This window comes from Pistacia vera, unplaced genomic scaffold (genome assembly GCF_008641045.1).
Source record: "Pistacia vera cultivar Batoury unplaced genomic scaffold, PisVer_v2 Contig694, whole genome shotgun sequence".
NCBI classification, from domain to species: Eukaryota; Viridiplantae; Streptophyta; class Magnoliopsida; order Sapindales; family Anacardiaceae; genus Pistacia; species Pistacia vera.
This window is the reverse complement of record NW_022196550.1, coordinates 230,785-243,743: the sequence shown is the minus strand read 5'-3', so window position 1 is coordinate 243,743 and position 12,959 is coordinate 230,785. Positions and strand designations below refer to the sequence as shown.

At 35.6% G+C, this 12,959-nt stretch overlaps 1 protein-coding gene and 1 pseudogene across 1 annotated transcript; one reads left to right on the top strand and one right to left on the bottom strand.

Annotated features, from left to right (window-relative positions):
* Nucleotides 1-10,460: 10,460 nt before the first annotated feature.
* On the bottom strand, nucleotides 10,461-11,164 carry LOC116113985 (ATP synthase subunit 9, mitochondrial). Its single transcript, XM_031400135.1, is given in 2 exon segments — nucleotides 10,461-10,820; nucleotides 10,823-11,164. Coding segments are annotated over 2 exon segments (240 nt in total). The 5' UTR covers nucleotides 10,985-11,164; the 3' UTR covers nucleotides 10,461-10,742.
* On the top strand, nucleotides 11,030-12,609 carry LOC116113982 (annotated as a pseudogene).
* Nucleotides 12,610-12,959: the final 350 nt, after the last annotated feature.

The following is a 12,959-nucleotide window of genomic DNA, read 5'->3' as shown; positions in this document are numbered from 1 at the left end:
ATATCTTTAGTTTGGGGGTATTTGATAATCCGAGAATTATACCGTTTTTATTAGGCTTTTTGGTCGGATTGTAGATACTTCTTAGTTCGTTTTTGCCTGAATTGCTACTTAATTCTTTACATTTTGTGTTTCGAGCAAATAATGAGCGAATTGGAGTTTCTAGACCCAGAAGTAAGCGGATCTCAGAAGTTGGAAGACTTCTGAAGCAGAGTGAAGCACTATAAAGCTTGTTCCAATGGGAGAGCGTCGAAGATCGAAGATTCAAGCAAAGAAGCAAGCAGAGGAAAATTCTGTAATTTCATAATTCTTCATGAAGGTTCGCCGCGGCAAAAACTATTAAGCGCGAGATTCCATTTTACCTCGTCGCCGCGGCGAAACTCTTTCTTCGCCGCAGCGAAGTCTGCAAATTTTAGTTTTTCCAAAATGCACAGTTTTATTTGAGAAAAGTTTTAGGTCTTTGGGCGAGGTATAAAAGAAAAAACTTTACCATTTTCATGTGTGTCATCCAGTCTTTGTCTGTTCTCATTGAGTTTTGGATAGATTTGATTTTTAGAGAGAAGATTTGAGCTTAAATCTTGTGGATTCTTCAACTAGGGGAGATCTCTACTCTTTTGTCTGCATTTTAATATGTTGAACATTGTGTTTATTGTTTTTCTTGCTGTGTATTTTGATTTAGTTATGAACTAACCCATTTGGGTTAGGGTTTTGATTAAGTTTGGATTTTTATGGGTTAATGAATTGATTATTGCTATTTCCATATTCTATTACATAGATTGTGTGGTTATTCTGTTTTTAATGGAATTTATTTGATGAATATAATGAGATTGAGAAATGAATCGTATTGAGCTTCTTGGGTAATCACCATTGTAGTATTAAATGCTAGAGATAGATTTGAGAATCAATGAAATCAATCTAGGGTTCCCTTAGCTTAATGAAATTGGATCTATTATTCTTCAATTTGTTGGGTGCGGAAGTTTAATAGTGAAAAGTAGGAATTCATAGCCTGAGAAGGTATGTTTAACAACTTAGAGAATTTGATTTACAATTTGTGCATGTGAGTGTGGAATTAACATAGTCCGTAGAATTCATCCATAGAGTCCGAATGAAATCAAGACCCCAACCGTTTGTTAAATTGATATTAGTCTTGCGTTCAAATTCTTGCTTTCATTAATTAGTTTTTAATACTTAGTAAGTTTTGTTTCATAGTTTTAATCTCTCTCATTAATCCAGACAAAGTCGATTCCTCCAACTTGAAAAACACGTAGGAAAATTAGTGCTTAGCAACCAATCCTCGTGGGAACGATACTCACTCATCACTTTATTACTTTGTGCAACTAGTGCACTTGCTATTTATGCATGTTGTAGTACCAGACAACCTTGACATGTGGGATCAGACAGTACCTTCAGGTAGGCTCGTTTGATGCTATGATAGTCTTACCATATTATCTGTGCCCTAGGTCAAGATAATACTCCAGCTACGAACGTTTCTAAAAGGCCACCATAAGTGATCATGGGGATCTCACAATCAAGACTTATCACTGCTTGATTCTCTCATTACTCTTCAACCACTCTAAGGGCATATATTAATACATACATATGAAATATGCTTTACATAATATAATCAATGCTTTTTTATATTGAATATTCATGATCCACATAGTCAATATACAACAAAATGATTGGCTCAGGGGCACCTACTCTAACAACCTACTCTAACATTGTTTGTGTGTGTTTTTACGAATTTCATTTAACTTGAATTATTTTTTCCAAGTTTTATTCGCTATGAGAGGTTCGTTTCTCCAATCTCTGTTATTTACTCATTTTGTTTACGAGTTTAGATTAGGTCGCTAGTTTCGTTTAATTTACGAGTTGTCGTGGTGAACACTTGTAGTTTAATCCTCAAGTTACGACGATGCTTGTCTTTATCTATTACTTTCTTCAAGTAGTTTCGAGGATTTCATCACAAGATGACATCGAGTTATGGTAATGGCCCTATCTCAAGTCTTTGTCATTGAGGTATATTTGAATCCTCCTTGAGGTATCAACGTCAGTTTAAGGCTAAGCAGGTAGCCTTGTTAGAGTCACCCATCATCAAGTTGTGGGGGTGGCCCCCGAGCTCACATTTTGGCGACGTTACCATCCTAAGGACTAAATCCTTAAGTTAGAGCTGGGCATTTGAGACTGGGTCCAAAACCCCAGTCCCTCCACCAGGCCCAAACCCTTTTAATTTTTTTCTTTTTAGTCCCTTGTATAATTAAATTAAACCCCCAAATGTCTCATTTTTTCCACACCACTCAATCTCTTTACTCTCTACTCCAAATTCTCATTCAATTTATATTTATAATTTATAATTTATTCATATTATTTATTTATTTATATTATTCAATTTTTTCTATTTTTCAATATCATCTCTTATTCATAATATTAATTAATTTTTTTCATTTTAATTATTTATTATTTTATCATAAATTCATAATGGATTACCAAAATGATGCATTCGGAGGAACATCACCAAATGAGTTTTACGTTCCATCCACCGAAGAAATGGAAGGGTTCAATCCATTTTCACCCTTTCCTCTAGAGGCAGCAACTGCAATTCAACAATCACATTCGGTCGGGATGAGGTGTAGCCAAACACATGCGAGCTGCAATCAACAGGCACGGGCATAGCCTAATCCCCTCGACCATCAAAAAGGCTCATGTCCAATGTATGGTGACACTTCACCAAATCAAAATGGCCAAAGACAAATTGGGAAGGGGAAGAATCGTGTGGGGTATGTAATTTCTGTGGAACCATTATTGGCGCTGGATAATGCGATGACACTTGGAGAAGAAGCATCCCCAAATAATGCAACTGCCCGGTACATCTTCAACTGGATTTGGTAGGCAAATTCAAACTCAATTTAATTTTAATCCATAATCCTCAACTCTCTCAACATGGCAATACAATGCACATGTTGCATAAGAGGAAATAGCAGGATTCGTAATTGCTACGGACTCTCCCATTTGTTTATTTGAAAATCCTTATTTTATTCACATGATTAAAACTGCATTTTGTCCAGCATATACCCCTGTTAGTAGAAGTACAAGTAGAAGAGATATACTAAAACTTTATAACAAAATAANATTAGTGCTTAGCAACCAATCCTCGTGGGAACGATACTCACTCATCACTTTATTACTTTGTGCAACTAGTGCACTTGCTATTTATGCATGTTGTAGTACCAGACAACCTTGACATGTGGGATCAGACAGTACCTTCAGGTAGGCTCGTTTGATGCTATGATAGTCTTACCATATTATCTGTGCCCTAGGTCAAGATAATACTCCAGCTACGAACGTTTCTAAAAGGCCACCATAAGTGATCATGGGGATCTCACAATCAAGACTTATCACTGCTTGATTCTCTCATTACTCTTCAACCACTCTAAGGGCATATATTAATACATACATATGAAATATGCTTTACATAATATAATCAATGCTTTTTTATATTGAATATTCATGATCCACATAGTCAATATACAACAAAATGATTGGCTCAGGGGCACCTACTCTAACAACCTACTCTAACATTGTTTGTGTGTGTTTTTACGAATTTCATTTAACTTGAATTATTTTTTCCAAGTTTTATTCGCTATGAGAGGTTCGTTTCTCCAATCTCTGTTATTTACTCATTTTGTTTACGAGTTTAGATTAGGTCGCTAGTTTCGTTTAATTTACGAGTTGTCGTGGTGAACACTTGTAGTTTAATCCTCAAGTTACGACGATGCTTGTCTTTATCTATTACTTTCTTCAAGTAGTTTCGAGGATTTCATCACAAGATGACATCGAGTTATGGTAATGGCCCTATCTCAAGTCTTTGTCATTGAGGTATATTTGAATCCTCCTTGAGGTATCAACGTCAGTTTAAGGCTAAGCAGGTAGCCTTGTTAGAGTCACCCATCATCAAGTTGTGGGGGTGGCCCCCGAGCTCACATTTTGGCGACGTTACCATCCTAAGGACTAAATCCTTAAGTTAGAGCTGGGCATTTGAGACTGGGTCCAAAACCCCAGTCCCTCCACCAGGCCCAAACCCTTTTAATTTTTTTCTTTTTAGTCCCTTGTATAATTAAATTAAACCCCCAAATGTCTCATTTTTTCCACACCACTCAATCTCTTTACTCTCTACTCCAAATTCTCATTCAATTTATATTTATAATTTATAATTTATTCATATTATTTATTTATTTATATTATTCAATTTTTTCTATTTTTCAATATCATCTCTTATTCATAATATTAATTAATTTTTTTCATTTTAATTATTTATTATTTTATCATAAATTCATAATGGATTACCAAAATGATGCATTCGGAGGAACATCACCAAATGAGTTTTACGTTCCATCCACCGAAGAAATGGAAGGGTTCAATCCATTTTCACCCTTTCCTCTAGAGGCAGCAACTGCAATTCAACAATCACATTCGGTCGGGATGAGGTGTAGCCAAACACATGCGAGCTGCAATCAACAGGCACGGGCATAGCCTAATCCCCTCGACCATCAAAAAGGCTCATGTCCAATGTATGGTGACACTTCACCAAATCAAAATGGCCAAAGACAAATTGGGAAGGGGAAGAATCGTGTGGGGTATGTAATTTCTGTGGAACCATTATTGGCGCTGGATAATGCGATGACACTTGGAGAAGAAGCATCCCCAAATAATGCAACTGCCCGGTACATCTTCAACTGGATTTGGTAGGCAAATTCAAACTCAATTTAATTTTAATCCATAATCCTCAACTCTCTCAACATGGCAATACAATGCACATGTTGCATAAGAGGAAATAGCAGGATTCGTAATTGCTACGGACTCTCCCATTTGTTTATTTGAAAATCCTTATTTTATTCACATGATTAAAACTGCATTTTGTCCAGCATATACCCCTGTTAGTAGAAGTACAAGTAGAAGAGATATACTAAAACTTTATAACAAAATAAATTATAAACTTAAAAACAAATTTCAAAATTTTAGGAATATATCTATTGCACTTACATCAGACATATGGGCTTGTAGATCAAAAACCGATTTTTTAACTGTTACAGTACATTTCTTAGATCATAATTGGGGTTTACAACAAAAATTGATGGTTTTTAAACCATTATATGAAAAACATAGTGTTGACACTATTTATTTTACAATTCTTGAAGTTTTGTAAGAATATCTATTAACTGATAGAGTTGTAGCACTAATGCTTGATAATGCAGCTGTTAACACCGCGATAATCTCTTTATTTGAAAAGAGATTGGATCCTCGTGGTGAAGGCAAATTTTTTAACCAGAGATGTGCTTGCCACATCATCAATTTGATTGTTAAAGTAGGTTTAGATGCTATACATTCAAAGACGGAGAGGGTGCGCGTGGCTATTAGATTTATCATCGGTGGTAGCAATAAAAGATGGCAGGAGTACATCAAATATTGTAGGCAAGAGGACCCACTGATTCGACCTTTAAAGTTATGTATGGACATGCCTATCCATTGGAACTCCACCTACTTGATGTTGGAAAAAGCTTTGCCAACCGCAAAACAGATTACAGATTTCGTCAACCGGAAGCACTATCCAGAGGAAGTTGTCAGCTATGATGATTGGGCGGTTTGTGAACTTTTTTATTCATTTCTTAAATTTTTTTATGATTCTACTAATACATTAAGTGGTATTTATTATCCGACTACTAATTTAGTGTTAGATATTTTACTTCAAATTGCTAAATCTTTGCTAAATATAGATATAATGACGTTTTAATGGAAATGGTTTCAAAGATGGAAGAAAAATACGAGAAATATTGGTTAGATATTCCATTCTTATATGGATTAGGCCTTGTTGTAAATCTTAGGTTTAAATTACACGTAGTTAACTGTATAATTACTGAGTTAGGCCAGCATTTAGGACATGATTATACGTCTTGTTTGACTGACTTTAAGCAAAAATTGGAAAGCCTTTTTTCTTTATATGAGAACTGGTATAATGGAAGTGGAAGTGGAACGTTCAGGAGAGATGATCAGGACCCTGATGCAGACCTCCGTCAAGGATTCCAACAAGTGGACATATATGGAACATGACAGAAGTAGCAGCTCCAGCTCGTACATACATGGACCAAATGAGCTGAATCGCTACCTACAAGTGGACCTGTCCTACATGACGATGAAGGAGAAACGTGACATGGATATTCTTCAATGGTGGAACCAACATGAAAGTCGATTCCCCATTGTAGTCCAAATGGCACGTGACATTTTATCTGTGCCGGTTTCTACAATTGCATCTAAGTCAACATTTTCAACGAATGGCCAGATTATTGAAGACAGAAGATGTTCTTTAACTGATGAGATGATTGAAGTGATAACATGTTTACGGGATTGGACTCATGCAAAAAGAAGACTACAACAGTACCCTGAAGATCCCGAACTACTCGAACTCTTTAGGAATACAGATTTTAATGATCTAAATATTGTTGACGATGAAGATGAATAATTTAATAAAAAAATTATTTCATTGTTGGTTTTTGTGAAGCGTGAATGTGCGAATATTACATTTATGTTAAAATTAACTATTAATTTATTTATTATTTTTTTAAATTAATTAAACTTTTAGAAACTTATTAATCTACCCCTGAAAATTACTAAAACCCCCTACAAAATTTCATAAAATATAAAAAAAAAAAGATAAGAGGGAAAAAAGAAATTTTGCAAGCCAGGACCGGTCCGGGTCCTAAAATTGCTCATGGGCCTAGGACCGGTCTTAGGCCCATGGGCGACTGGTCCCAAATGGGACCAGTCCCAAACGGGCCCAGGCCCGTGCCTACTTGGGACCGATCCTTGACCACCTCTACCTTAAGTTACCACTGGTTCACTTTCTCGAGCAAAAGATTTCGAGTTACCACAACATCTTCTTTGCTCTTGAAATACAAGCTTCTGCGTAGTCAATCTTTCTCAATACACGACCATGCTAAGACTTGTAATTAACTCTTACAAATTTGGACATTTTTACAACAAATTAAAACAAATTGTAAATGACTTGCAATAAATTTGACACTTGTGCCATATAGATCGAACTTGGTTGAATTCAAAATTACACAGATTGAATCACGACCTTTACAAAAATCACAATGAAAACTAAAAATTACAACGCAAAAATTTGCATTATAGACCGAACTGGTTACTAATAATACCTCTAAAGATGCTCAGCATTTTAAGGTCGGGGAATTCCGGAGCCATTCAAATTTTCCAAGTGAAAAGTTCCTAGTGCAAGCTTCTTAGATATTATGAACAGACCTTCCTAGTTCGATCGTGGGGCTCCGACATATTTTTATCATGCATATTCACAATGTTTCTGCCTTTACGATGTTTTGATGTTCTTCATAATTTTCATTTCAAATATTTCTTAAGTGTCACTAGTCTCCAAACCTATCACAATCCTTTCAAAATATTTTATTTGCATTAAGACCCTTCAATTCATTCAATTCTGCATAAATATCCTACAAGGGCATTTCGATACATTCCTTTGTCATTTTCTATTAAATGCTTTTATATTTTTATTTTATTTTCCATCAAGATTTATCTCCCACATTATCAAGCAAATTATTAAAATCCCAAATTAATTATAAATTAATTTTGCTTTTAGCATTTATCTTTGACAAACCTTTAGTTATGCATTTATCTTTTTCTTTAATAATTATTTATTAATTATAAATTATCTTCCAAGAATATTTATCATAAAAAATCTCAAAATTTATTTTGATTAAAATCATTAAAATTATCCTATTTTTATGTATTTCAAATCCAATGAATCTAGACATGCCTATGTCTAGGTAATTTTATTATTTCAATCGTCTCCCTTTTATTAATTCATTGGATATTTACATTAAATTAATCTCTCCTTTTCAATAATTATATTTCTCAAATGTATCAAGACTTAATTAAGTCTACATTATTTTTTTTACCATTAAGAAAAAGAAAAAAATAAAAAGAATTGAACACTCCTTTTCTATTCTTTAAACATACTTTCACTGTTGAGCTGAATCATGAAGAAAACATATGTCATTGATTGCAATGGTCAATTTTAAGTGAATTTATTGACTAAAATTGTCCAAGGATATTGATTTTGATATAAATGGAAGAATTGTAATATATTAATGAAATATGTTTGATTTTGATTTTGAATAGTTGAAAAAGATATAATTTAAGAAAAATCATATCATAGTATAAATTTCGCTTTAATTGATGATCAATCTTTTGATTTACATTTATTAGAAAGTTGATTTTATACATAAAGAAACCATAAATTCATACGAAAGTATTTGATTCCCAAAAAGCAGAATAAAAGAACACTTTCAACTTACACAATCACATTACTTTCACGAAAAATTTACGTAATCATTTAGAGCTACCTTTAAAATTAAGGACTGACATTATTAGTGGGAAGAGTGAATTATCGTTGCTGTTCAGCAAGTTGATTCGTTAGAAAGCCACTGCCCAACCACTTGAAAGCCAACAATTAGACATTGTTACCTTTGTCTCTTCGCTTTCAAGCTGACACTAATTATTTTCTTCTTAATTTATTGGTCAATATAATTCCTATTTTTGATGTTTTATTAATAATATTTGTAAGTATCAATCTAGCCGGTGGAAAATTGGTCCCTTTCATATTTGGCAGGCCTCGTGCTTTTCTTTTAGAGTTCAAAATTCAGCCCCCAAAGTCCACTGCCCCAAGCAGCGCCAAACTTGTAATAAATATACTATTCTGATTTGATTTATTATGATTTTTATCAAGTTAATATTATTATTTAATTATTGGGTCAACGTATAGTCCTATATGTTATTAACCATTATTGATCTAAAATAATGAGATATATAATCAGTAAGAGTTTTTAAGTTACTATCCAATATATCATATTCTAAAGAGAGCGTGGTTATTTGGTTTGAAGCCATCAACTTTGCTCCTTTATTTTGTTTACTCAATGATACTATGTCCTTTTTTTTTTTTTTTTTTTTTTCATAAATTATGATATTAAATGAAAGTATTTTAGATTATTATAATTTTGCATAATTACTACAACATAAATGTTTTAACTAAAANCTTTCATTTGCCGGGACATTATCTGCTCTTTTTCTGTCGTCCCACCAGTCTTCGACTACCTGAAGTAGAGAGTAAGGGCTGGTCTTCATCTCGGAAAGAAGCTAGCATGGGTGTCTCTTCATTGTAGTAGCTTTACCCGGACCGGCACGAACGGACTTTATTTGATCTGATCACCATTTTTCTATGCGAATGCTCGATCTCCTACTTGTGTAGAACGATCTCAAAACACTGACCTTTTTTAGGGGACAGGTAGATCTGTACCACTTTACGTTGCTAACCTCTTATTCTCCTCCTATCTCCGAGCTCCTCTTGAATCGAGGAGTTAAAGCTCAGCTAGGACAGTTCCTCTCTCCGATGGATGGGCGGGGAATAGGTTCATAGGCGAGCAAATAGCTTTCATAGTCGGAGTCGGGAATAGTCTCCATCCCTAGTCGAGCTCTTGGTCCAGACCAGACGAGTTGCCATTTCCCCTTTTCTTACTTAATCTGATTGATTTGATTGAATACCATATTCATATTAGTATATTAACTAGTTAAGTAATACTGAGTAATACTAGAAACGTGCCAACCAGTGGGAGAAAGCTTAGGAAAGTTCCCTCCGCATCGATTCCAACCTCCAGAGCTTTTGGCCTTTGTTTGCCTGTCTACCTAGGGTTAGGGTATCCTTGCCTTGCATCATCCCATCCTTCCATAGAAGATGTTATGTTTAAGAATAATATGGGCGCTAGTTCAACTTTTTCTTTCGTTTGCTAAGTAAATGTATTGAACTCGCCAAGAAGGTAAGGTTCCGATTACAAGTATGGACCTCCTTGCCTCCCAGTCCTTATTTTTAGCCAGTTGGAGAGCAATCCAGCCCATAAAATGGAAGTGCTTCTGTCTTACAGGCATTACCCTCGTGCTCTTTCTGATGCCCGGCTAGTTACAATTGAAGGTGGAGTAGCTTTGCCTTTACCTTCGCTTTTCGATCCAGTTAGAGTTGTAGTGCCAGTTTCCAGCCTTCCAATAGGCTGCTTTTTCCCTCAACCCACCCCATAATAAGAATACTATGATATGCTTAACTCTCTATCTTGTCTTGTAGCAGGGCACTTTTTCTTCTCTTGCAACATGGAATGAAGTGTATTACTTCTGCTTGCTGATGAACTAGAAGTCTTTATGCATTTTTCTTTTATTCCGCTGATAGTGCTAGCATTGCTGTCTATTACTAGTTCCGACAGTACTCATCCTTCCTAAGGGATTTTTTACTATTGATCTGGTTATTATAGGGTTAGCTCTCTTTAAGCGAAGAAGTTGTTGCTAACTTGATTCGCTACATGAGGGAAAGTCAGCAGGTAGTGCTTTCGCGTGGAGATGGTCTGTGTCTGTCTTTGACGAGAATCCGATTTTCAATATGAAATTAGCACAAGCACAAGAGCAGATAGGATGAAAATGAGTTTCAACAGCTGCCTCCTCGAAAAAGTGAATCATAAAAGGCACAACTAAAAAAGGAGTACTAAAAAGGGATGCTTTCAAGCTTGTTGAAGGGGCCCTCCTCACCACTCCCCTTCCCCCCAGTCACCTTTGATGCTTTGACCGGGGGCCTCCTTTTCCTTTTTATGTTATGATAAGAGAGACTACACCTTCATAATGCTTTACTTTATTGTTTGGAAGACAAATAAGATCAGAAAGGCCATCATTAAGGCAAACAAGGCAATAGCTTCTGTTAAAGTAAAGCAAATCCCAAGATTGCGTAACCAAACAACTGTTTTGCCAATGAAGGATTTCTTGCTACAGAATGGATCAACGAACTGAAGACATTTCCAATGCCGACTGCCGCTCCCGCTAAAGCAATTGTAGCAGCTCCCGCACCGATTAATTTAGCACCCTCTAACATTTTTCTAATATTTAGATTTTAATTAAAAAAGAAAGTTTTCAATTTCTTTGCGTCCTTGTCGATTTGGTTTTCGAATCTGCATGATTTTCTATCTTGTATCGAAATCGATGAAAGGTGGAGTCGAAGCTACTCGATCATTCAACAGGGACAGCTGGAATCTACGCTAGGATCCAACCTGCGCTACCAACTCTCTTCTCTTATGATATTTATATTTGTGCGGAAACTGACCCTCACCTGACAAACTGACTAAAGTTGCCGAAGCTTGGCTTGCCCCGTGGAACCCGTCAGCCTTTAAAAAGACTGTGCCATCAACCAATGTGGCCTTACCCAGAAGTTGTAGTTGGACTAACGAGACTTTTCCGAGATTATCAAGCGTGACTAAAGGGAAATCCTTGTTCGAAAAAGAAATGGAGGGATAGAATCCTTGTAAGTCAGAAGCCTGTCAAGGGCATTAACCAGTTCGTTGGGGTTAAGACTTTTGTTCGTGTTATCGAGCGAGTACAAAAAACAAAGGAAGAAGCATTTTTTCCATTCTCGAATCCTGTATTCTACTCTATAAGGCGAGTAATCTCATCAGAAATTAAGAATGTTCTTTTTCTTTCTTTCTATATTGGATCCAGTATTTGGTGGGCATCTCAGCCAGAGCTGCTGAATGTAAGTCAAATCATAAGTAAAGCATCGGCTTATCCAGATATTGTTATTGTAGACGGGATTGGAGAGATTAGTATGATTAGACAACATTGTCTAGAGACAATTGAGTCAGCATATAAAGAAATTCTTGACACACAGATGAAAATGCTTGAAAACGTATAGCAGAAGGAGATGATCGAGGCAGCAGTTGAGGAATTGCAAAACGAAGATATGACTGCGATACTTTTATTCCACCTGGTGACAGGTCTCCTCCTAGTACTCCCACAGTTGACTTTGGTGAATCTTCCATAGAGTCCAGCAAAATGAATTCCGATTCTCCAGCCTCGGAACCTCTAGGTTTTGATAAACGGGTTCATAATGAAGTTGCTACTGATTCCCCCCTTTCTGCCCCTCCAGGATTTGAGCAACAAAAATCATGGCCTGATGATTGTGAAGAAGAGGATAACCCTACAACGCCAATATCTTCTCCTGAGTTTCATCATGAACTGCTTTCATAACCGTATGACCTCCTCAAGGCCCCACATTCTTTCCAGTTTTGACTATATAAATAAATAAAGCAAGCAATTCATAAGCTTAAGATTGAGCTAACCCTAGCTGCATCTATCTTTGATTTCTTCTCATCTACTGTGCTTCCATAGAAAATGAGTTTGGTAATGAGAAGAAATGGATAATCAAAGATGGATAAGGAAGATCCAAAAGAGTTGAAGCATCGACAGACTTAGTTTTTGATCTACAAAGTTTTAGAGAAAGCAGATTATTCTAGCTCTCGAAGAAAAACCTCATTTCTCCGTATCAGATTATGCAGACTAAAGCTCAAGATTGGGAAGAAATTTAAAAAGCTAAGGAAGAGCATGTTAGTAAGCAGTGCATCTATAGCAAGAGTGTTGATTCAATTCAAAGCTTGGAAGAATATATTTTTTGGCTTCGGAGACACGATTTCCACTCTTCCTGAGCCTCATCATTTGTTCTCTTAAACCTTTTTTTTTTTCTTTTTCTTTTTGCAATTTGTTCTCTATCTTTTTTCCAAGAATTAAGTAACACAGACAATGTTTGCGTTACTGCATTCTATATATTTTGATTTCATGTTTTTGTCTTCTGGCAATAATGATGCTATCTATAAAGCTTGTTCAACAATATGATACATGTAGAGAAAGCGAGTTTCTATCCACGTACAATATAATTGTCCGTTTTTAGATATATTTATCTTGATATATATATTTATATGATTGAATATCTTTTTATAGTTTAGTAGCTGCATTTAGATTAGACATGAATACATTTACACATGACTTAACTAAGTGTGTTTAACTGGCGCAATTGAGGT